The 26,658-nt window shown below is 35.7% G+C and overlaps 1 protein-coding gene across 19 annotated transcripts in view; it reads left to right on the top strand.

Moving 5' to 3' along the window:
- The window catches only part of LOC309884532 (potassium voltage-gated channel subfamily KQT member 1-like), a 527,319-nt gene that overhangs the window by 112,325 nt on the left and 388,336 nt on the right, over window positions 1–26,658 (top strand). For 13 of the 19 annotated variants that reach the window (XR_014318640.1, XM_082773603.1, XM_082773607.1 and 10 more), the window contains 2 exons: window positions 356–370; window positions 2,361–2,450. The exons of 2 other annotated variants lie outside the window; for them this stretch is intronic. Coding sequence is in view for 16 of the 17 variants with exons in the window: in XM_082773603.1 (XP_082629729.1) it covers window positions 356–370; window positions 2,361–2,450 (105 nt within the window). In the remaining variant the exon portion in view is untranslated. Of the gene's footprint in view, window positions 1–355; window positions 371–2,360; window positions 2,451–2,801; window positions 2,845–26,658 lie in introns of those variants that run through there. 4 more of the 19 variants (XM_082773604.1, XM_082773600.1, XM_082773599.1 and 1 more) reach the window with 3 other exon arrangements.

Here is a 26,658-nt window from a genome sequence, read left to right as displayed (position 1 = left end):
AGTTTCATACTTCTAAAATCAAACATGCTAGTTTTTACCTTTATCATTGGTAATTTTAGTTTATATGTCTGTAATTCTATTTAGTATTTTGCTGAAACAAAATTGCATTAAATTAAGAGGGGTCCTGATTAATAAAGATGTAGCATCTAATTTCTCATTTATATTGTGAACTTTATTGAAGAAGCACAGAACACAACTTTTTCTTTCTTTTTTTTTTTTTTTTTTTAAAAAACACAAATCTGTCATTTCTAAAACATTAAGATAATATGTATTAACTCTGTATTTTCCAGATATGAACTTACCTCCTAATTGAGTATTAGGTATACTTAGTGTGCTTATTTGTCTTGTCTTTTAGCAAAAGTATAAGCAGGTAAGTCATCACGTGTGCAAGCTTTCTGAATCAGCATGGCTTTTGCTTTGCACTTAGTTATATTATACCTAAACTAGCGTGCCTTGGAATTCATAATGGAGGAATATATATATTTTTTCCTATTAAAAGCTCCACTTTATTCTAACCATGTAAACAAATAGTTATTTTGTTTTCTCATGTAGACATTGTTTCATGCTCTGGAATGATGGAATGCGTTTTTTTTTTTTTTTTTTTTTTTTTATTCCCTCCTTTGGAATGGTTTATGTGATAGAAGTGCTTTGAGCTCATTCAAGAATAACATGCATTTGATTGTCAGCAAGACAAATTCTAATCCTAGAGTCACAATGCAGTCAGTGAATTAGGCAAAAGTTCTTCCAATAGTAGAATTCAGCCAAAGGCGTATATGCAGTGAACCTTCTCAGTTTGCAAAGTATGTGAAAGTATGGCTTTCACACAACAGTTACTGACAGTATGCTGCAATGATGACAATTTCACATGAGATGCTTCTTTGTGAGGTCAAGCTGCCAAATGGTGAAGTTCTCCTTGCCTTCAAACAAGCGTCTAAGTTACAAAATAAATCTCACTGTATACATTTATTTCAAAACCTGTAACATTTTTTTTATTATTTTCTAAGCTGATATTTTGATTATTAAACATGAAATATCAAGTCTACAACTGTATTTTTTAATGCATGTGCATTACTCTCACAGTAACTTGTTTTTCAGGCTGGTTGGAAAATGGTGATACCACCATTTGAGAATGCATCTTAAGTGAAAGCAAAGCAGTTCAGTTGGTTGCAATACTGCCCAGGTTTAAGCAGTTAATACAGCCAGTACTGGAATTCTCATGATAGTGACCTGTGCAAGCTTAGAGAAGGTGTGCTGTCCTGCTAGAAGATGGGAAGTGTCAATAAAATTAAAATGAAATAGCAAACTTAAGAATAGAGCTCAAGTATGAGATGTCTTTTTGTATAAGTCCATTTGCTTTGAATGGTTCACATGATGTTTTAGTTTCCAATGATCTGGGCAAAAATGTGGGAAAATACAAAATTCCCTGAGCCAGGGAATGAAACTATCATATTTAATATATGTGGTTGTCTGAAGTTCTTGCTGAAGATTTCTGGCCCAGGTTCTTTGGTAAAATCCTCATGTAATTGTTGACCTGAGTGGAGCTATATTGATTTATACTGGCTGTTTCTGTGTTGTACAAAGTGGAAATCAAAATGATGTTGCTAGATATGAACATATTTATTTAATCATAAATGCTGTCAGAGTTGTTTATTTTCAATTTGTTAATGAGTAATAGATTCTTCTGTTTTTAACAAGTTCTTAAGCTACCTTATTGCCTATAATATACTTAGCCACTCAATTTTTCATTCTCTGTTGAGCAGTTAGAAGATGACTCCATCAGTGCACAGAGACACTACAAAATAATGTTCTGTCTGTGCTTTAAATGTAGGAAAAAAAAAAAAAAAGAAAAAAAAGATTATATTTGACTTATTACAGCACACTTGTTTGGTCTTTATGTTTCTAAATTAAATTCTACATTAGAAAAGGTTTTGAGGTCTAAATCTTGTGAATGTTATTTATGGAGCTGAAAAGTTAATTTTTATCACTTTGCTTTTTCTTGCTAACCTTGGCACTTTCCTTATATCACCTGATTATTTTGGCAGAAGTTGTAAAATCAATTCAAAAATGAATCCTTCTTCCATCTTGACTCAGCATAATGTATGGTGCTGCTTCTTTCTCCGTGACATTATATCTTGAGGCCTCTATTTCTTCCTAATTTCCTATTATGTGTACATGCACGTGACAAAGACAGAGGGCCTAGTATAGAATTAGGCCTGTTTGTAAAAATGGTATACATGGCAAATTCCTGTACCATTGTAACGGGTTACTTACTAATGAAGAAGGCAAGAGAGAGTTCCAAATGGCACTAAACAAGTGGCAAACTGTGATTTCTGTTTAAGTTTCTTATCCGTTTTTGGCAGGACTTTTGTCTCTTTTACCTGTCTGATGCAGCCCATCTTGTGTATCACAAGGTCTTTGAGGAAAGAGCTGATAATACTGAGCTCTGTAAAGTGAGTAAACTGTAAGATTGCTAATTCTTGATTTGTGTCTACAAGCACCAAAAATGCAAATTAAACCTATCATTCATATGAGTTTGGTATGTGACAAAGGTAAGAAAGGAGGAAAAAAATGCATCAGAGTGAGAGCAGAGACAAACCCTAGTGGATTTCTAGTCCTTCCTAGTTTGAACATCTAAGGGCAGCCATTTAAGCGGTCATTTAAACAAACCCCAGTTCAAACCAGAAGTTAAATAGCAGAGATGTGTTTTACCAGGGTCAAGCGACACATTCTTTGGGGATGGATATGTTGCCTGATAGACAACAAAATCATCAACTACAAGTCCTGTAGATCTGTACTAACAGGTACTTTTGCAGAATCAGAACTCCTTGAGGAAGAAGGAGGAACAGTAGAGGCTAAAATAATGGGCCCAAGTGAGCAGCTTGCTGAGATCCTGTGAAAGCTGCAACAGAATACAGCGTAACATGTAAGTAGATCTTGGAAGGGAGAGCACAGCCTACTACTGTAAATTACCTCAGATTAAGAGGCATGCAGCTATAAGGCTGCAGCCTGTGGCAATTCAGAGTTTATTTGGCTGAGAAGGAACCCTCCCCAGGACAGAACTAACTGTGACACAAAACACCACTGCTTCCAACATAAGGCCTGTAGGGTGACTTAGGACATGAAACCTTAATGTGGAAGTTGTTGAGGCATCATCTTTCATATGTCTTCTGTTTGTACCTTTTTGTTTTCCTTGGTACATGTTTGTCTTTACAAAGGAATAAATTCTGTTGGCCCTTGATTCTGTGTTTCAATCTATAGTAAACTAGAGGCAGGGACTACTAACTTGTGCATTCTACTAACTGGAGTTGTCACATGCTTTCAAGACTGAAAGGAGATTCTGGAACAGAAGGAGCAAAGGTTCTGCCACCATCAGAGACATGGTATGCTTTACTAAGGAGTAATGGATACCTTTTGTTGAGTCTGGGAGAGCATCCACTATATGTGATTCATTTTTTTGCTATTGTTGTTACTAAGATGAAGTTTTGCAAATGATATTTGTCTCTTTCTGGACTCTCCTTTGCTGTACTGGAACTGTGCAAGAGTGAAGGAGAGCAGTGAACATAACTTTCTCAGCCTTGAATTTCTTTTGCCTCCATCTGGTCTTCATGTTATGCAGATTGTGATGACAACAACTATTGACCATGAAAATATTTTCTATGATGCACACCAGAGTTAACCTTCCAGCAGGAAAGAGAATTTGGCCAATAGACTATATTGAAAGATTACACCAAGCCGGTCCCAGATAGCACAGTCTCAGGAAAAACATACACAGCGCCAGTTTTAACAGCAGACATCCTGTTTTTGTTTTTCAGAGTTCTGTGGTTTAAAGCTGTGGTGTTTAAAGCTCTTCACGCTGTAAGGAAAAGCAAAAGTTACAAATTCTATATGTCAGCATGGTTAAGAAACTGTGGTTGAGTATGCGTTTTGCAGCTCACTAAGGTCACTTAAAGGTAAATGTCAGTTGGTCTCTTTTAGCAGAAAGCAGTCATCACGTCAGCTCTCTTGGGAGGAAACCTTTAGAAGGTGAGATCTTCATACAATGACCATCATCAGTGGTAATTGCCATCAGCTGAACAGCTGTAGTAATAACTCTTCAGCTGGAACAGGCTGCCAGGGAAGTGATAGCTACACCTGTTCCCCACGGGAAAGTGGGGTCTTAATTACTTTTGATGAATTGAGAGTGAGACCAACAGTTGCTGTTCTTTGTGAGGCCCTGTAAATAACAGAGTCAAATCACATTAGGGAATGGTGGGTTTAATACAATACTAGCCAAAATAATTCTATGCAAAAGCTTAAAAAGTGTTTATGTACTTTTGCTATGTTCTTATGAATCAATCTGTATGTAATCTGGCTGTAAACATGGTTCACTGTCTCAGTTCGAAGTCTTGAAATGATGTGACAGAAGCATAAATAAAGATCTGAAGGTGGAAGTGATCAGATATCCATGGTTCCCCACCTTCCCCCCTCCCCTTATTTTCTTTTATTTTAATTTTAAGCTTGTAGAATGAAAAACAGCTTTTAGATTGTATGCGAGAGATTTTATCCGCAAAATGATTAGCAGAACAAACCAACTTCAAAATGTGGTTATTGCACAATCAAAGGAAGTGGGAATAGAGAAAGAGGAAATGGTTGATTGCCAAAAACTATAGAAGAACCCTGAAGAGGAGTGGAAAAGATAAGTCTTAGATAAGGCAATGCTTGCAAAGCCTTAAGCCCCACAGTGTAGCACTCCATTCAAATAGGGAAAACTGAGACTCCAAGGAGGAGAATGACTGTTTCACGATTGCTGAATCCTGATACAAAAGGAGACAAAATAGGCAAATGAATCTTCACTGAGGAACAGAACCTTCCATGAGGATTGAGGATTAACTGAGGGCAAAGAAGGTACTCTTTCATCTGTGTTTGTGTTTGCTCTGGGTCACCTGGAAGAACAGAGCATGAAGTTGCTCCCCACTTCACCTGAAGAGGGATCTACAGGGATGAGGGGGCACTTCACACTTTTTTCAATGGAGTGGAAAATACCACTTCTGTTTGTAATTCATGGAGATATAGTCAAAGGAAGGTGCTCCGTACTTAGTCTTGGCATTTAGATTTTCTCCCTAAAAGCAAATTCAGGAACAGTGGTTTGTTTGTTTAGTCTAGTGGAAGTGATCGATTTATCGTAAGATTGATGTATAGGAAAAATGAATGGCTTTCTCCATTGCCCAGTGACAGAAATTTTATACAAAGTGAATGGAACAAGCTATAGAACTTATGATAGGTTTTAAAGCTTACATTAGAAGTGCTCAAATAAAAAGGTGCTGTACGTACCTTTATAAGTTATTGATCAGTACTTGAAAAGAAAAGTGTTTTGTCCATCTTTCAGCTTTATGTCAGTCTTCCAGTAGTTCTCTCCATGAAGTTTTTTATCAGGGACTAAGAATATTTTCTTGTTGGTCTTTGGCTCTGGTTGAAAATCCCCCTGTGAATAACTCTTTGACACAAAGCACATTTCAAGTCTTACCGAGTTCTTAGTTTATTTGTGCAAACACCATTTAGCTTTGTGTTTTTATCACAACTTCCTTATATAGTTGTAACTTTCAGTGTAACTACAGAAACAGTTCACATTATCAGCAACAAATCTATAACACAGTACTATCAAATCTAGTAATGATAGTTATATTGTGTAGGATAACTGAATCTACTAAAAGGTATTGTTATAAAGCTATTATTACTGAGATAGAACGGAACAGCTTGGGTACTTAATCATCAACTGGATCCATTGTGCTGCTTGTTGTCCTTTTGTAAATGTTCATTGATTATCTTAAAATATTGCTTCATTTTTGAAAGTGTGATTGGGCACTTTTAATATCGTATAAATATTGCCTTTATTGTTATGGAGAAAGTTGTGAAGCAATAGTGGCTATCAACTAGCTACTAAAGGGAATGGTTTTATAAGGGGTAAAATCACCCAAAAAAAGCTGGTTGGCTAAACGTCAGCAGCAAGCTCAATCAGAGTGCAGGCTATTCCTGGATTTGTTATGGTTTGCCTACTTTCACCACAGTTACATTTCAACCATATTTTTGAAACCGAAATGAACTGAAGGGGAAAGATGAAAAATTTGTACATGGGCAATCCACAGTAACAACGAAGATAGGGCATTTATATCTTGTTTCCAGCTCCCTTGTTGCACTGTTGACGCTTACCAATCCTCCTTCTCAGGTACATCTAATATAGGTAGTAGTGATGCAACTAGTTCTGTCCACTGCATTATTAATTACTTCAAAGAGAAATTTGGATGGTGGTCTGACATTTCTGAACTGGAAAAGGTAGAATAATTAAATTTCAGTTGACAGTAGTAATTACTAATCTGGTTGTATGCTTCTTACCATTGTAAAGCCTGATGTTAAGTTACGCTCTTTAGTACTTCCTATTTTTGTATAATTGTTTTTAATTTTCAACTTTCTAAAAAGGCTGTTTGAGGATCTATTTCGACCTCAAAGCATTTTATTAGCAAGTAATATGAAAGAAAGGCTGGCATTAGTATAAATTTACTCCATTATGTAGATTTCTCAGGAATTGACCCTGTTTTTGTTGTTGCTTTGGCTTTTGTTTTTAGCCTGAAGGGTAACTTTTCAGACTTACTTTTATTTTTAAGTGCGGATATTTGGCCAGTGGAGGGCACTGTACTATAGCACAACGAGAGACAGAAACCCATTTCTTTCTGAAATACGATTTATCACTTCAACAAACTTAATTACGAACTTAATTTATAAGTGTCTGAATTTCTCCAGTGTTTAGCTGGCAAGTTGCCATTCTAAGGAAAAATGCTAGATGCACTTGAACATCAGTTTAATGAGAAACTTAACCAACCTCCAAAGACTGAATTTGGTATTGTGGTTATACTTTCTGGAAAACAAACTAGTGTAACAGCCCACTGAAGGTTGTCAAAATATAAGTAAGTGCATGTATCATGTAAGCCTCTGCAACCAATGGTTCCAATCTGATGGAAAAGTCTGAAGTGAAAAAGTTGTTTTGGTAACAAAAGCTCTGACAAAAAAAAAAAAAGTGTTGCATATCATTAAATTCTTCATAAGTTTTCTAATCACAGGATTTTACAGTCAGGATAGAATTTTTCATGAAGGGTGTCGTATGATCCTGAGATACATGGTTGAGAATTTCTGTCTTGTGAAAAAAATAAGTTGCAAAGGATGTATTTTTTTTTTTTTTTTTTTTTTTATAAAAGACTCGTGTTTGATATACTCAAATTATTAATGTCAATCTCAGTAGCAGGGTAGAGAATGGAAATAATGCAACTGATTCATTTGTCTAATGTTTTTGAAAAGGATGTGGAGAGGAAGACTGGGCTCACAGTCTTTGTTGTCATGTTTTGTCTGTATGAATGAGGATAAAGTTGGTAAAGGGAGGAATCATTTTCTAAAGGTTTTGTTTAGGCTTCATAATATGTTGAGGTTTTCAGTTAAAGATTCATATTACACTGCACATTGTTATGCTCATAGAGTTGCATGATACTTGACAGTAGGTAACTGCATTTATAGGTATCTGTGGTGAAAGGTTGAAGTGTAACATTGAGTATGTCCTCTTGTGAGGATGACCCTGTACAACCCTTCTTACCAGATCACTTCAGGTTCTTATTGTTAGAGAAAATGAAGTAGTTCCAAACAACACATACTTCTTTCTCTTTCCCCTCACCTTCCCCTCAGTCCCAACCTCCGCCCACCCCCACAACAAAAGATGGAAAAAACATGATGTTTGCAATGTACAGAGAAGTGTGGCTTTGTTGTTTACCATGGTGTAATAAGAAATTAATGAGCATGTATTCTCTTTTGACTTTGCTTTTATGGTTTTGTAACAGTTTCAACTTTAATGGTTTTTATGAGACCAAGTTTTACATTTACATGCACATATCTGTTGCATTCATTGTGTCTTTTTACATGTATGTAAAGTACGTTGAGGGAAAGAAAAAGCACAGTGACGGTACTTCAGGATGTCTGCAGCTAAACTGCATACATCATTCCTGATGTGGTCTAGCACCATCCACAAGCCACGTTGCACCATATGTTTTCTATTGGCAGCATTCAACAGAAAAATGTTTTAGACATTGTACACGCCAGTTATCCTTCCTTCTTCTTTCTGCAGTGGCTTCCCTGTGCTACGCCTGTGATAGAAAGCATGGCTATCAGCAGCTATAAAATCAAAAGCGCAACCATTCTGGTGGGTCTATAAGCAATTACAGGGAAAGTGCAGAAGAACTTGAAGGAATAAGAACATGGTTTGCTTTCATAGGAGTTCAGGTTGTGGCCATGAAGGAGAGGACTGGGGTGAAAAACTGTGATTCTAACTAAGGCAGAGTGTATAAATTTTACCTTACTGATATCTGAGTGTTATACTGCTATCCTTCTGAGCATTGTGTTGACAGCACACCCTTGCAAGCCAGAATAGTGACTTCCATTTGGAAGAGTAGCATTTCATCCCCATATCCTACTTTCTTTAGAAGTGATGTTGACTGTTTAACAATATGTTGCTCCTACAGAAATTATTTCTGGGGCAGTATCAGCCAGAGAAAGATGCAGAAATTTGAAACGAAGCTTAAGGGAGCTCAGTGTTGTTAATTAATTGGTTGTGATAAGTGGATTAGAGGAAGAAGAGAGATAGGAGAGACAACTTTATTACAGATGTGGAGAACAGTTGTATAGTGAGGAAATGCTATTTTTCTGTATTTCAGAATTGATTAACAATATTATGAAAATAAAATTTATTATTGCTATTCTATTTTAGAGTTTGTTTTAAAAGTTTTAAAATTTAAATGGCATAATTTGGCTATAGTGTTTCATAGTGGATATGAAACCAAGAAAGTTCAGAGTTTGATTTATTTCTATCTAGAAAACAGGTAGACTGTCCAATTACCTGATGATAAATGAATGAAGATTTTTGCTGTGTTTTTTAAGTGTTAATTTGATATTTACCATGCGGAGCTGCAGTCGTATTTGCTAACCTCTAGACAATCTTATTCTGGAACTACTAGAAAAGCCCTTTCCTTGTTGAAATATGAACAATTGTTCATTAAGTTCAAATGTTTTTCATGCACTACCTTTTCTACTACAACATAATACACAACAGAGCAAGATGGATGCCTAATTTCAATGTGTTAAATTGGAGTTCAGATGATACTATTGAGTGATTAAAATTTCTTATGAGATGGAATTCCGTCTGCAAATCATTTGTGAAAGGTTCAGTCACATTTCTTTTAATTGTTTGAATTATATATCTTTCAAAATCTCTTCTGTATTTTCCTAGATTTCAAAGAAAAATGTTATGAGGAAAAGTAAGTTCTTCAAAAATAAATAAAGAAATTGCTGTATACATGCTGAACACTGCAAGACTACTGGTCATTCAGCTGCAGTAAAAGTACAAATGTTTATCTCCCTCATTGCGTTTTCAGCTAAGTACAAATTTATATATTTTCTCATGAGCAGACATCTTACAATAAAACTATCTTATTTATTAAAGCGTTCACAAAAACAAAGTATCAGTTTGGGAGATTTTCTTCCATCAGGTATGGCAATTTTTATTTTTTTTTTGGGGGGGAAAACTCTTCCCAAATTGAAGGAATGTATTCTAGGCCTGATGTTTCACTCATTTCTAAAACTGTCATACTTTGTTTTTCATAGTGATAATGTTTTGGGGAACATTTAAAGCAATAACTGAAAGCTTGTTGCCAAATCAACACAGGATTTAGGTTAAATACTTCTTACCTCTATTTCTGTGCCTGGGAATTAATACACATAGTTGTAGATGAAATTGCATTGCAACTAGTGTACAGCTGTGTATAACCCTTTAAATAGAGCTGGTTTGTAAAAACTAATAGATAAAATTACTACTTCAGTCATCTGACTTCTGTTTTAACCTCACTGCTTGGAAAATTTTATTTTAAAAAGTTACTTTAAGAAAATGTAAGTGATAGAAATTCTTTGGAACCCCATGGTTTCTCATGAATTTTTTTAACTGTGACACTTTCACAGCTGTGCATGTAAAATCTTTCCTTTATATAGGCAAAACTCGATTAACTCTAAATGGGACAATGAAAGTAACTTTTCAGGTTGGATACACTTAAATAGATGCCAAACAAATACCAGTGCCAGTTGCTTGTCTGTTTCTTTCTTTTAGTGCGCTGTAATTTGGAGAAGCAATTATACTCTCACTTATTCAGATTAAACCCCCTATCTCCAGGGCTTTTTTTTCCCCATCACCCAGCAATGCTTTTAGATGTTATCACTATGTTCTCCAAAAACTTTGCCCTAATTGCATAGCTGTTTGTTTGTATTGCTGAGACAATTTATCTCTGGTCTCTGGGTCAAAATGAATGTATCAGACCATTACAGTACAAAATGTTTAGTATGTGGGCACTGAAGCTTACAGTCATTGCACGCTATACTGAGTTCTGTTCCTCTCATTTCACATGACTGTTTTGCTTCTAGCATGTTGTAATGGCATTTTTTCATAAGTTACTGATACTTATCTCCCCTGGTTTGCATTAGTTAGTGCCTACACCCAAAGTCTAGCAAGAATAGATAATCTTGATGGCCTTTTTTATTTAGTCAGCTGTCTGCAATATACTTGGTGCATATCATTAGTATTAAAATATGTTCAGAAACAAAGCTCAAAAAGCTAATGAAGCTGCTTTTATGCTGATTTTTCTTACAGCAGTTGCTACTGAAGGGTCCTCTCCAATGAGTTCTGTGACTTCTCCCTCTAGTAATGCGAATTGAACAATACAATGTGATTGCTATGTTTTCTTGGAAACAACTTTGAGGTTTCTACATGTTCCTGTGCTTACTTAGCTATTTTACATTATTTAAAAACAAGAAATAAAAAAATGGTTCTATAGCACAAGGCACGGAACTTGCAGCATTGCCCAGACATTTCAGATCAGCAAAATGTGTAATCTTTCCATATTTAATTATTTTCTTATTCTTTCTGTGGCTGCAGTAAATTAGGCATCATCTTAATCCCAGAACTTCATTACTTGACAGACTTTCTCATTTTGATAAAGGAATAAGAGTTTTTTAAATGTAGAAACAATTTCAATTTGATTAATATGTATAATCTTTTATAATGAACTTTGAGTAGAATGCTTCCACTAATTTCATTGGCTTGTGGGTACACCTGCCAAGTTCTGTTTAAATTTTAATTCAGAAACTGAACCTGTTAGCGTGAAGTTAAACAAGTCCTGAGGAAGGGTAACTTGCTAGGCAAAGAACTGCTATGGTACCTTGAGGGTTTTGACTGCAACCCCTTCTTTTTGTCCCTCTTGCAGGGAAAATGTTTCAGATCTAAATAAAATAAGGTATAATTTATTAATCTTGCATAATCTTGCTGCTGCTAGTCGGAGAGAACTGTTTTGTGACATGAACTTTGTCTCAGCAGCAGGAATGGGCCAAACTTCTGTCTTTTCTTGTTTCCCCCTTTTTTTCAAAGCAACACTGGAGGCACAGGGGTGATGGCTGTGCCCAAGGTTGGTGCAATGTGATGTGGCGAGAGCAGGATCTGAGGGGTTGTGGTGGTGAGGAGGAAATGAGATGGGAGCTTGTGCCTGAGAAGAGTTACAGGGAAAATATCAGCCCTGAGAAGGTTAAAGTCGCTCTCCCTCCTACCTAGAGCTCCTTTACACATCTTGCTGACCACTTCAGAACCTGGTCTAGCTCCTTGCATCTCTGTTCCCCATCCATAACCACCTAAACCTCTCATTAATCCCTCCAGCTTCTTCTCTTCTTTGTGGGGTTGAAGTAGTGTTTCTGCATATATTGTGGGAAAAAGCCCTGGACAAGAAAAATTGATTTTGCTAGAAATCTTGATTGAGATCTGTTGCCTATTTAACTGATCAAACATCTGAGTTTCTCTGGTCTCTAGATGGTCAAGAATCTGAGTTTACACATCCTCAGAGAGCTTTAAACTTCTGCCAGGAAGAATGCCTTATATTTGAAAAACTGGGAGAAAACCAAAAACCTCTATCTGTATTAATGCATCACTTCAGCAACATTGCAGCATGTTCCTGTTGAACAGATGTAATCAATACACCAGGATGATGACCAGGTTATCTCCATTCTGTTCAAATTTACTCAGTTGCTACAATGAGCAGTCAGCCCTCCATACAGTTGATTAAACATAGGTTTAGAATCATAATAATGTGTGCAGCTATTGGATTTTTGTGAAAGAGTCTATGACTGTCTTACAGAGGTCTTTCTTTTCTGTGATATTATGTTACACCTTTATGGATTTCTTTGTCGTTTGTTTGCCTACTCCTGAGAGCTCTTAACCAACCTGTGTGCTTGAACCCCTGTGTATTTGCTCGGGGTTTAAATTTAATTTTATCACTCACGCATAGTATTCAAACCTGAAAATTAAGTCCAAATTACACTCCTGCTTACTTTACAGCAAGTCTGTGTGTGTGATGAGTAAACAGACTGTGGGTGGCCTAAGGCAAAATAAAATTTAAGTGCTTGTTTGCAAGGGTGGCTTTCTTCACCTTCAATAGATAAACACCTAGCTATGGTTTAGCAGATTTTACCAGTTGGTTTATTTGACATGAGAAACAAATATTCCAACAGCTGAATGTGTGTGTGTGTGTATATATACACATATTTGTATTTTCATAGGCAATGTAAAATTTTCAGAGTTCTTCAGTATTCAGAACTTAAGTTTTGATGTCTGGATTAAAGATTCTGCCATATTTTGATATATATCTCAAACCTCTGTAATTAAATTGTAAATAACAAAAACAAAATATAAGCCCTTTCCTTACGCATTTAGTCTACACAACAAGTAAATATTCCACAATAAAATAATAGCAATTTGGAAGAAAATAAGTCCTTATAGATTGCTTAAGAATAGTTACTTTTTTGTTGTCCTCTTTTTGAACTGCATCTGTTTGAGTAGCAGTAATGCATATTTCTAAGATCTCTGATTTGAGCAGAGGAATTGTGATGGTTTCATGTATGAGCTAATGAAGAACTGAAATTGTGACCAAGGTTGTTTAATCTTATCTTTGGCTGTTCCTTGTTCAGTAAGTTCTTATCTCTTTCACAAATAGAAGAGGCATGAGCTCATTATAGAATTTGGTATCAAGGCATCACCATTCCCCTCACTATTACTTCTGAGATGGCTTTTCTTCTAGCACTGGCCAAACAAAGTTAATATAATTATCCAATCTTGACAACAGTTACACCTTTCCCTGGGCAAGGGTTTTCTGCTTTTCCTAGGATGAAGGATTTTTTCTTGTTCAGTAGTTTCAGTATTCTCTTTCTTGTTTGGTAACAAAGAAATAGCAGAGAATTGTCTGACAATTCAGAGGGCTTACCTTATTCATCTGTATTTCACAAATATCCCTCATAATAGTAACCACAGCCTCCTTGTCTGCCTGTTTTAAAAAACCTCATATTATTCAGGAAGGAGGGAGGAGGAGAAAGCAATGAAGGATACAGTTTAAGTTCAAGGTCTTTTGGTTTACACTGTTCTGATTCCAGTGCTTTTATTTAAACAGAGCTGGCCTGTCTTGGACTAGCAACCAGCTGTGCCCCAGCAAGTGAAATCTGTAGTCAAGCTCCAGTCTGTGGAGTCAGGAAGAAATCTGAGGAACTCCTTAATACAGGATGCTAGATTAGCCCTGCAGCTCCTTCTCAGAGTGCAATGGAATAACTTCTCCATGCAGACTCTGGACCCAAATTATTGTAAACTATGATGTTTACACATGAGCTTGTGCTGAGCAACTGTGAGCACTGGTTGTAGTCCATTACCTATCTGGTTGCAGTTATGTAGGCAGGCTGTGAGGGGTCTGTGTTTGCCTGTATCTGCTACAAAGACATGACTTCAAAGAAGACACTGTGCAAAAGGGTTGGGTCTACTGCTCAGTAACTTACAGAAAGACGCTTTTTGTAGAAATACAACCCACAAAGTCCAAATCAGAGATGGGAAATGGATTTTTATTGTCTCAGTTCTACAGGGAATTATGTTTTCAGAAAGCATGATGATCTTAAGTATGCATGTAATGTTGTACTGTAAGTATTTTATGGGGAGTAGTAAATGATGCTGCTGATGGGTTTTCTCCTGAGGAAAAAATATTTTAATGAATGGGCAAAAAAAAAAAACACAACACCAAAACCATCAACACACAAGTGAATGATGGTAGGAGGGTAAAAGTTTGTTGTTGATTTGCCAATGAAAATGAGATCTGAACTTTGTGCACTTAAGGAACATATGGCCACTTGACTGAAAAATTCAGTCTTTTTTTTTTTTTTTTTTTTCTTATCCTGTATCAAGAAATGCATTGTAGGCATTCCATTTTGTGCTTAGTTCTGTAAGTTAATAGGAAAAATGATTAGTACTATTTTTCTATAATTATGTTATTAGTGAGATTCTCAACTATACTATGTATTTATCTTAGTGATGCCAAAGGAAGAATGTCAATCGCTACAATCTGTCACAATGGTTAATATTTCCTCTATTTAAGTACAGCTAACCTTGCTACGCTCATTTAGACAAGCACTGTCATATTATCATGTCAAATACTTTTAAAAGTGCATCGATCGCTGTAGCACTTGTAGAAGAGTAGCATACTCTTCTACATACATCTTCATCTTATACACTGCTGGGTTTGAATATTCTGTAGCTCAGAAGTCGATCTCTGCTTTGTTTTACCCATTCATAAAAGTACACAGAACAAGTACCTCATGGAACTGCAGTGAGGTGCTGCAAGCTCCCAGATTCCTTCAACGTACTCTAAGAATTTCAAATGAAAAATGATGCTTTGAAATGAATAATTCACTAGTTAATATTACAAAGAAAATTTAAACAGGCGTTTTTGTTTTTTTTTAAGCGGTCATATACAAATGGTCATTTATCTGTGTGAACATGAATTCTTTCCATTGCAAAGGAAGATTGATAGCACAAGCTGCTCTATCCTTTGTAGTAGAAGCTTACTCTTCCTCTGGAATTTCTTAATTAACAATGATAACCGTTGAAACAAAACATAGGCCAGTGTAGCTTCCAAACGCTTAATATTGCTACTTTCTTTTTAGAACTGAATTACAAAACATGGTAGAAAAGTGAGAAAGGGAGTAAAATGATCTTTTAAAAATCAGCTGTCTAGGAACTAGTAGAAAGAAAAAAAAAAAAGGTTTTGGTGAAGCTTCTGTTGAGTCTCAATAAATAAAAGGAGCAGGGAGTACAGTTGCAGGTGAATTGTGGTACAAATAAATACATCAAAGAATAAGAAGCAGTTTTTATTTTGGTTACATTTAAAAGAAAAAATGGACCATGACATTTTCTTCATGTCTAGATTTGTGGAAAGTGTGGCTGGAAAAAAAAAAAAAAAAGAAGTTCCTCTGGGTAAAAAAGCTGTATTGTTGGGGAGTCTCCAAAAGGACTTGAATAACCCGGGACAGCACATTTCTGGGAACTTTGGTGTAGTCATTAAAACAAACAAAACAACAACAACAAAAAACATCATTATCTAAACCAAGAACATAGGATCATGGCTTTACCTTTCACAAAGATGTACATTGATCCCTCTGTTTCTCACAAGGTACTTCATTCTTTCATTAGCTCGATTCCAAATCTTCATACTGTTATGTTACAGAAATTTTGACTGAGTTTCTCATTTTTATGTGCTTGTTTCCCAGCCAGTTTAAAAGGATAAAAGACTGCCCAGCCTCAAAAAAAAAGCTTTGTCTGGCTCTTCTGTCTAAGCGTCCACTGCTTCCTTTGTCTCAGAACTAGAAATTGTACAGGTTGTTTATATGGCTGATAACTGCAAAAGACCCAGTAGAAAACACTGAGAATATAAAAGGGGAAAATAGATCTTTCATTAGCATCAGACGATCCCTTTGAATATAACGATGACAGTTAAAGGATTTAGATTTAGAGCTTAGTGATACAGTTTAGTGGAGGACTGGTTAGTGTTAGGTCAGAGGTTGGACTAGGTGATCTTGGAGGTCTCTTCCAACCTAGATGATTCTGTGAATTTTTACCATGTGGTCTTGCAAGTTTTATGGAGCTACTACTCTTAACTTCAACATGTAAGACTTGTCCCTCTTCTTCCACTTTCATCTGTTAACATGTAAGCAATATGTAAAGTCAGGCATGTTTACTGACTGTATCATGCAGTTCCCATATTTGTAGGTAGTTGTTGGCATGGAGGTGTGTCACTGAATGGTGTCAGGATTTATTTTTTTTCTTCTAGTTATAATCTTCTTGTATGTGCATAGAAATTTTTCATTTTGAAAACTGAATACAATGCCAGAATTGGAGAGTTGGTTCCTATGTTATGATTGTGGTATACTTCCTGTTCCAAATCCTACAGAATGAACAGATAGCTATATCCCTCCATACAACTACTGTTAAAGTCTCCATGTGTATGTTTAAAAATGACAGGAAAAGTGTCAAATATTTTAAGTTCAAAGAGCTTGCAGATCAGGTGTGAGTGTTTTCAAAGACAACTTCCATGCAACACCATTCTATCTTGACATTTGGAAGTAAAAACAGGTGATCCCTGGTTTCAGTAGGAATTCACAAATTTTGCAGAGTAACTTTGTAGATTGTTCTTGTAAACAATTCACAAGGGAACAGTCAGTAGGATTGTATTTTGCTTTATGTTCAGTGATGCAACAGCAAATCCTTTCTGTGCCTAAAAGCATGTTTGAAATTGCATACCATTATTGGTATTATTAAATTACATACTGTTGTTGTGTTTTCAGAGGTGTACATTTTAAATACATGTGTGCTTGCATTGCAAATGCTATTTCCTTGGACATGGTGATAAAAATATATATTTCCTCAGTATTTTGCTACTGCTGTCTCTACAGGGCAACACTGTTCTTCCTTTTCCTCTGCTATTCATTTTGATCTTGAAATACAAGATGACTTGCAGCTGAACAACCACAACTCAGTGAAACTGTAGTCACCGCACCCCCGCTGTATTCATGTTCAATGAAATATGTGATAAAGTTGCTGCTCTGTATATTGTAATGTGTAATACAGAACAGAACAATAACGGTACTGGGAGATGGCAGGTAGAATAAGCTTTTTCTTCTAAAGGAGAAACACATTCTCTTCAAGGTTAGGTTTGGAACATTTTGAAAAGCACACTGTGGCCTCAGTTAGAATAACTATACTAGGAGTGGCCATGAGAGCCTGGAGTTCATGAACTTAAATGCTTCCAGCTCACTCAGTGTAAGAAGCCTGGAATGTGATGATATCATGGGTTATTTTGCCAAGTGACTTACAGAAGTAACTTTTTGTTGTTGATGGATATTGTTTTCAGAAATCCTTTCATACTTCACGACATCATCTTTGGATGTATTCAGCACAGAAGAATGCTCAAGATTTCATTTATAGTGTGTGCAAATGCTGCCACCCAAGTATTCTTTTCTAAGGTTCAAGATAGGCAATGGACCACAGTAAATCAAGCATACTATGATTTTCGGTCTGAATTTTTTGAAACATCTGGAAACAGAAAAAAAAAAAAAAAACAAAAACAAACAAAAAAAAAAACCAACAACCACAAACAAACCAAAAACAAATCAGACAACAGCCAAAAGTATCATAATTGAAGTCATAATCTTCAGTACCTTTTTTATGATCTCTAAATACATATTTCATCTATGGACTGTTTTGGTGTTAGGCATTATGTGTTCCTTGCTGGTTCTTACAATCTTGTATCTTTTCTGTTGTCAAGTAATATGTAATTCACAGTCACTAATCTTGCTAAACTTTAAAAAGAAAATTAGACTAACTCTAAATGTAGCACCTTTTCTTTGTTTTCCTGGTACACCTTTCTACTGTATTCCCCAAATGTTTAAATATCTACAGAAAACAAAACAAACAAACAAAAAAAAACCTCTCAGTCATGCTGATGCTTTATTCATCTTTCACAGAAAGATAGCCAACAACTGTAGTTTGGATCACATTGTGAGGTAACTTGAAACCAGAAGTCCGTGGGCTGCCAGCAGTGCTTTGGTGGTACTATAAATGTTAGCATAGCTACCTGCCCAAGTGTTTTCATTTTCCTGAGCTGTGTTTGCAGGCCCAACAGATGAGTATGCTGCCTCCACCACTGCTTCAACCCTAGAAATATGCAGAGGGTGCTTGGGATGAGCAGTTAGAATGGAGTAGCCAGAACCATGATAAAAGGTGAATTGTGTGATACACTAGTACCAAGCTTCTGGTACCATTACTTAGCTAGTCTCTCTGTAGTTCTCAATGATCATTCTCCAGTGACTCATACTAGTATACATACCCCCTCTGAAGATATTGTTGATAGTCTCTTGTTTTCTTAACTTTAACCACAACAGGATTATTTTTTTTTAAGATGTGGCAGAAGAATACAATGTTTCCTAGTATATATGATGTGCATTTCATTTTGAACATACACTTATTCAGGCTAAAGACTATGAGCTTGATTTTTAACAATCTAACTTTTCAGGGCACCTCTGCATAGTAGAGAACAGCCTGGAGTACTAATCGCTAACTGTGCCAGATGCTGTGAGGTTTCTGGACATCTGAGTTTTGGTTATAAGTAGCATGAGTTCTTCCAAAACACCGTTTTTAATTCAGTTGCTGCAAAAGCAGTTAACCCAACAATCCATGTCTTATTTTTATGGTTAGAATCGCATAGATGAAAATAATCAAACGGAATAGTAACTTGAAATTTCCCGTTGCATGCCTGCTAGACTTAGCCCCAAAATTTCCCATTGTCCAGAAATAGATATACCCACTGCACTTCATAGAATAAGCCACAGACATCAAAATGCTTCTCATGGTGTTCATAGTGAGCTAGTCAGGTATGTCTAACACATGTGGGAGAAAGAAACACTGGGGATCATAGAAACAAACGTTCCTGAAAGTTTTCCAGCCCAGCCCAGACAAAATATCTTCCATTGCATGAAGTTGATTATTGGTTGCAATGATATTCTAAATTTAGGAACTATTTTTGAAGTGAAAAAACAAACCTTTAAATAAATATCACAACCTGATAGGACCTGTGTATTTCATTATTGGTCGTTATGAGAAATGGCAAAAAGCTTTGGGGAAAAAAGCTCCCACTTGCAAATAAAATACTGTAGTACTAACTTGTCTGTTAAGAATGTTTTATTTTTTCATTTGCCACAGATGTTGTTAAATTTTAGCCAACTTTGAATTTTATGGACAGCAAAAACCTTTTTTTTTTTCTTTCTTTTTTTTTTTTTTTCTTATTCTAACATAGTACTAGTTCAATCAACCCTGGCAAAGATAAAGCAAAACATTGACACACAAGCTTGGAATGAACATGCTCAGTCCCTTCTCGTGCAAAAACTCAGCAGAAACCCCAAAAGGGTTATTTTTAGCTTTTGTTTGCTCCTAGGATAGATAAATGGAATCAGCTGTGACAGGGACATGATTCACCAGCATGAAAAAGAGACTGATAAAATCCAGAACAAACAAACAAAAGCAGAAAGAAGTTTCAGGAAAAAGGGAGAAATGGATTTATTTTTAGTTTGAGTCTATAGGTTTTGCAGAGGTAGGATTCCTTTCTTCCATCTCTGCCCTGAAAGTTGAAAAACTTTTAGACTAATAAGCAAGAAGCAGGAGCAAGCTGTATGTTTATGCTAGTACATGTCTGAAATATACCAGAACCCTTACTATTTCACCCCTACTATTTCTTTTTCTTAGTCCTTGCAAAAGTAAATTTAAACATAGCAGGTTTTTAAAGGTAACTGTCAATGGTTTAATATTTTGTAATGTGACTGTGGACAGTTGTTTCTATCTTTGCATCAGCAATCAAAATAGTACGCTTTGGGCTTATTTTCCGTAACAGAAACTTTATTCTAATGCAGAAAGGAGGTTGGGCTGGTGACACTTTTTTTTATCTTAAAGATACACAGCTCTGATACAGGCAGAGTTTAGTACAGATGGTTGGTATTAAAAATGGAGATACTGCATAAGTCTTGAACTAGGAGCTATTAGACAATAATGTACAGTGTTAACTTCTCTTTAAAGTACAAACCCCTCCAGCTCCTGTATTTCACCAGCCATTCAACCACCATCAATACTCAATTCTGTTTACTGTAGTTGTGTCTGTGTGTAATCTCAGATTGTTTGTTTTAATGTTCAAGTGTGTGAGTTTCTTTTTTTTTCTTTTTTTTTTTTTTTTCCTATAGACAAGATTCTTCTCATGCTAGGGTATGATGAATTTTAAGTGAAGTTAAGCACATTATGTTGTTTGCATGCAACTTTGCAAAATATTAGAATCTGAAGATTTGTAAAGCTCTCATGGAAAATCTATATTTAAATCGATTCTGAATCTGCTACCTTTGTGTGAAAGCATAGTATTCCCATACAAGTTTCCCATGTCAGGTTTTGCAGAAGTTGTCTGTTTTGCAGTTTCATGTGGCAATGAGAAAATGCCTTTCTTGTTCCTCTTTGTTTTTCCTCTTTTTTAAATGATATATTTATTTATTTATTAAAAAAAAATAGTAATCTGATCCATTGTGTTGAAAGTAGTACTGTAAGATTGGTGCTGGTGCCTGGTTTGATAAGCCAAGTTCTGTGTGGGTAGCAGTTTTGCAGGAAACCATACTGAGTAATTCTCTGGGGAAGAGGCTGCAATGCTTTATGAACTGAGGGATCAGGAGAGATTTCTGCAGACAAAGCAAGAAGGTACTCAGAGTGTGTGTGGAGAAAGGCAATTTGACACTGTAGACCCACAATAGTAACAAATAATTCTAAGCATGACTTCTTTGCGTTTTATGAAAAAAGAGTAAAGTAAACTTCCTAGCAAAAGCAGTAACTGGTTACCAGTCTATTCAAAAAGTAGGGAGCCAAACAATAAGTGAAGTAAATTATTCTTTGTGTGTAGCAATCTTGAAAGATATAGGCATTTGAAGGCTTTGGAATACAGTGTGTTTGTATCAAAAGAGAATCTTTGTTCCTAAAGCCTATATTGTTGGGATTTGAACATGTTTTCATGACAGTCTTTATGTAGTGACTGTGGTCTTTTTCATGTACTGTAAAGCTCTCTGTGTTGTTGTGCTCCCTAAACATTAGGGACTGGTTTAATGAGCGCTTACCTGTGTACATGCTTCAAGAGTCTGTGGGTGGCAAGTACAGCATCTGCAGATTTATGTTTCTTGATCCTTGTAGTAAATGAACAGCTTGTTTTCCCTGGTGATACTCAAGTTAACTGACTTCATAAATAAAAAAGGGAACAAAATGCTGAGTTTCTTGGGGGAATCAGAATATTACAGGAGAGTTGTGTGTAGAGCCTCTATTTTTGGCTTCTCGCTAGTGGCAAACAAGAACAGGGAAGTTTCTTTTATGCATTCACTTTACCTCTTGAAATTCTCTGTTTGCAAGGTTTTCCCTTTCAAGCTCATGTGAATTTAGGAAAAAAATACCCTGGTTTAGAAAGTTGAGAATTTTCACAAGGAGGCTTTGTGCTCACTGGGTGTGTAAGGAGGGGAAGGAGAGGTAACCAGGATGATGTGTCTGTCTTAGTCAAAGCCATAAGTAGTCTTATGTCACAAAAATTATTGTATTAAATACAGGCAATCTACTGATCTTTTGTCTTCTCTGAATATTGGTAGGTTTTACATGCCATAGAATAAGAAAAGATGGAATAAATTTTTACAGGCTGAAGGAAAAATGTCAAAGCTCAGTTCCTGCAGTAAATTGACTGTTGTTATGCTTTCAAATGCATTAGTTATTTTTATAAGTGATTCTTGATTTCTTATAAACTGTTTTGTCTTTTTCTTATCCATGGCTTCACATCTTCATTGAAATTTGATGGGTCTCTCTTCAGCTAGCTGGAGTTCTAGAGTATGACAATACTCTTGATACAGATGAGATTTCATGCTTACTGGTGTGAGTGGAAGATATGGTTTTACTGGGACCATTCTTATGGGAGGGCAATTTTATAATGAGACCATTTCTTCTTCTCTCCCTCCTTCTAAAGATTTATTGGATTTAATTATTATTACTATTATTAAGCACAAACTTTGACTGCTTTAAAATGAGCCCTGTGTATCACCAATGAGATTATTTCTTGTCTCTTATACAGGATTTTTCAGTAAGCATGTACTAGCATATTTTTAAGTAATCTATTAAAAGTAGACTATGAAAAATGTTTTGTCATACTCAGATGCCCTTCTGTGTATAGTCAACCTCTACACAGTAATCTCTGTATCAGTTTTCTTAGGAAATTTTCTGTTGAGGACTTATAACAAATCCTATTCTAGCCTTTGCAGAAGACTGAGAAAAGTACGTGTACACTGCAAGAAACCCATGTCAGAAGTTTTTCAGACTCACTATGATACATGTGTGACTAAATTACTTGTTTGTATCAGCTATCGCTTACCTCTTACATGAACACTTAATCATTTCTGATGTACTGCAAGCATCCTTAGGAGCAATTCTGACATTTTCAGTTTGGGTATTTTTAATTGACTTCTGGAAAGTTTTCCTCCCCCCACCTATAGTTCCCTCTCCTCTGAATATATAATTTTATTTCCAATTTTAATGCTTATAGGGAAAATCATTATATGTCATCACAATATTGTGCTTTTTGTCAACTCATGCAACTTTTTTATTATTATTATTATCTAAATTTTGCCTGTTCTTGTTACTTGATTGTTGCACTTCATTTTAAATTTATCACTGAAATATCTTTTTGCATTGAGTGGCAATACCTCCTGTCAGACAGCCTGCTTAAAAGAAATAGCTGTTTAATTTATAAATATGCATATTCTGTCTTAAACTCAAAGCAGTAAAAACACATTGAAATCTGTTTACAATCTAGTCCACTTGGCTCCTATGCTGTCCATGAAATCATTTTTCAATAAGATGAGCATGTAAAATTTATACTCTCACTGCTATTGTAATTTAAAAGCATAAAAAAACCTGCTACAGATTGTCACAGTTCTTGGAAGATAACAAATACCATATGAGTTTCCATTCTGCTAAGCTGAATAAAATGGATCCAGTTTAAGGCATAACTTTAATGCATAAAGTAGATCACAAGTTGTTACATAATGGTCCTAGTAATTAAGTATTATTATTTTTTAAATCATAAATGACAATCATTTGAAATGCCTGTGGTAATATTTGTTTTAAAATGTATGAAACCAGCCATATTCAAAGGGTTTTATTTCTCCAGTCATCATACCATCTAAAAACCCTTGTTGGTAAAATCTTTCTATTGTGTAGATCACATCTGCTGCCACGAATCATAAAGACTTTTCTGAAACAAGAAGAAAAGACAAAATAAACACAGGAAATTGATGTTTTTTCAAGAAAGCTTAAAAAAGAAGCTGCATTATGTCACTTCAGAAACAGGGAGTAAAATTAGCAGACTGAATATGTTTGTTTTGGTGGCTTTTCACTTCCTTCAGTAATTAGAAAAGTTATAATATTACTCAATAAGCCAACTCATTTTGTGGGCTGAAATTTGTGGGTGCAAGCAGATAAAGAGTGGGTAAAAAATGTGTGGAGATTTTCATCCTAGTTTTTACACTTTTTGGATTTTTATTTATCATGTTAGTGAAATGACAGCAGCAGAGAAGTAAGCAAGAAAAAGACACACCTTTTTCTTTTCTTCCTTTTTATTTTCTTGTTTCAATAGGCCGTATAGATCAAAATGTACATGTTTGGAGTGTGTGTTGTAGTAAGCTGTTGATGCTTGATAAGTTTACCTGCACACACTTCTAAAACCTCTATACTGATTCACGTGATAGATCACTCAAATGCTCTGTACAAAGCGTCATATGTCATCTTTAGGGAATGTCTTATTCACTGGAGAGTAAACTTAGGTTTCACCTTCAGTTTAATCTTAATGTGCCCTACCCTGTATAGGTAGTGGGTAATAGCTCTTTTCACTGTCCATTCGTTTTCCCATTGTCTTCCTTATTACACTATTGTGGATACAGATATAATATTTAAAAGTCAACAACAACAAAAAAAGCCCTATAGGAAGTGGTGTTGAATATTGTCCTTTTATAGAACTACTGCAAAATCATGGTGTAAAACTGATTTGGAGCAGGAAGAGTTCCTGGGGACAAACGTGAGCCTATTTTATTGCCTTGGTTTGTAAAGAGGTGTAGCGGAAAAGTCATGCTAATTTTTGAGAAATATTTTCTCTTATGGTTAGAGCACAAAATTGGCAAGTAAGTTCCTGGATTCTGTTCCTGACTGACACTGCTCTGTCTGGACCTAGGGGATCTGTTTGGCCTAGGGGCTTAGCACTATCTTTCTGTTAACAAAAGGGTGAGAGCAGTATTAAAGAGTTGATAACAGAAATAAAATCAAAAGTCTATTCTGTAAAGTGTTTTGAGATCTGTTGGTGAAAACAAACAAAACAAAAAGTAACAAAATTGTTAATACTGTTCAACCTGACCAGGAGAAACACTACCATAACAAGTACAAATAGTGCTCAGTATGACACTGTCACAAATTTTACAAGCATTGTTCTCATAAACTCAAAGGAGATATTTTTATTTTATTTTTTTCCCACAAATCTATCTCAAAACACTTTACACAAGAGACATTTTAAGTTATTTCTGATTTGCTGGAAGTGTTCAAGGCCAGACTGGATGGGGTTTTGAGCAACCTGATCAACAGGTAACATCCCTGTTCATGCAGGGGGGTTGGAATTAGACGAACTTTAAGGGCCCTCCGGATCCAAACCGTTCTATGAATCTGGTGTTCACAGAGGTGATGTCCTATACAAGTCACCCAGGAGAAGGACTGGAAAGGGAATGCAGTCCTTCTTGCATTCCCAGTTCACAAAGATCATGATACAGGGACATATTTACTAACCATGCAGTTTCTCCCACATTCGTTCTTTGTTTTTCTCCCCTTTTTCTCCCGTCTCCAAGGAAGCAGCAGTTGAAAAAAAACTATAAAAGAGTTTTTTCCATCCTTTCTAATTTTCAAAAATAGGTCTGTATATTTTCTTTTTGTCTGTAAATAGATCTAAATCTGCTGGCAATAAAATTACTTAGCCGGATACAATGTCATGTACATATTATCTTGTCCTTCTTGACAGAATAGATCATACCAGATCATGATGAACAATTGTTTTCTTCTCAGAAAGCCTTTCTGACTCCTTAAGTAATCTTGTGGGAGTAAGATACTGAACATCATGAGTTTCTTCACCAGGTTTTGGAGATTAATATTCACTGTATAACACTTCTGTAGTCCTATCCCCTGTTTCTTTTCCCAGAGGAAAAAAAAAAAAGGCACAGCTCATATTTACATGTGCTAATTATTTGAAGTTTTATTTTCCATCATTGTATGAGGACCACATTGCAAGATATTCAAAGTAGCCTAATTTGTATCCTTGTTCCCACCCTAACAATAATTCAGAATAATCAATTTTAAGAAGGTTATTTTTTCTATTTTTCTATTGTTTCCTCTTATGAAGCTTATTTGAGATTCTCGTGGAATTTGAAGTTTCATTTGTAAAACCAATGGACCAGATTCCTTGAAGATGCTGCAGTGAAGTAGAATGTTTGCTTTCTGTCCACAGAGTTTTGTCGTTTTTTTCCAGTGAAAAAATAAAAATATAAAATAAAATTATATAATATATAGAAACTATATAATCACGGAATCACAGAATTTCTAGGTTGGAAGAGACCTCAAGATCATCGAGTCCAACCTCTGACCTAACGCTAACAGTCCCCACTAAACCATATCCCTAAGCTCTACATCTAAACGTCTTTTAAAGACTTCCAGGGATGGTGACTCCACCACTTCCCTGGGCAGCCTGTTCCAATGCCTAACAACCCTTTTGGTAAAGAAGTTCTTCCTAAGATCCAACCTAAAACTCCCCTGGTGCAACTTAAGCCCATTCCCCCTCAATATTTATTATTAATATATTATAATAGATATAACAATATTTATTATATTATTATATTTATTATATTACTATATGATATCTATATATTACATAAAATGTATGATATTTTTATATAAAATAAAATTATAAAAATAAAATAAAATCTGCCAAATGTAAGCATCACCAAGCACTACTTCCAAATTCTCTTCATGGAGAATTCTGCTGCGGTGTTATAGCATGATGGTGCTAGCCTTCTTCCAAAGATCTGGCACTGCAGGCCTACCTGTTTTACTTGTTGTTTACCTAGCCTTTCCACTTCAGCTTCAGGGATGAAGTGTGCAGTTGCAGATACAAGCCCAGCAAAAATCTGTCACATCTGGGAAGAGGCTGTGCTGGGGTAATGGCACTGGTTATCATAGAGAAGAGGAAATGGTACGAAACCAAATGCCTTCTTGGGCTACAGCAATCTCCAAATAGTTATGCCTTCTGAGATCTGTTCTAGTTCCTCAGCACCAGAAAATGTGTTGATGACAAATGATGAAAATGTGTTGATGTTAAATGTGGATTTAAGTGGAAAAAGGCAAGATCATTTGCCTCATCCTCAATTTTTTATAAGTCCTAAATGCTCCTTTTGCAGAAGTGGAGGAAGACCTATGGCACCTGGTGATATCATAGTGCTTTTTAATTATTTATTTTTGAAAATGTGAAAAGTTCCATATCCCTAATTGTAAGCTTCTCCAGAAGTTCACAATCAGAAATCATTGTAAGTAGCATTATTCACTCAAACTATCAG

Source organism: Aythya marila, assembly GCF_965140915.1.
Source record: "Aythya marila genome assembly, chromosome: 1".
Lineage (NCBI taxonomy): Eukaryota > Metazoa > Chordata > Aves > Anseriformes > Anatidae > Aythya > Aythya marila.
The sequence above is the reverse complement of the archived record's forward strand: the minus strand, read 5'-3'. Positions and strand labels throughout refer to the sequence as shown.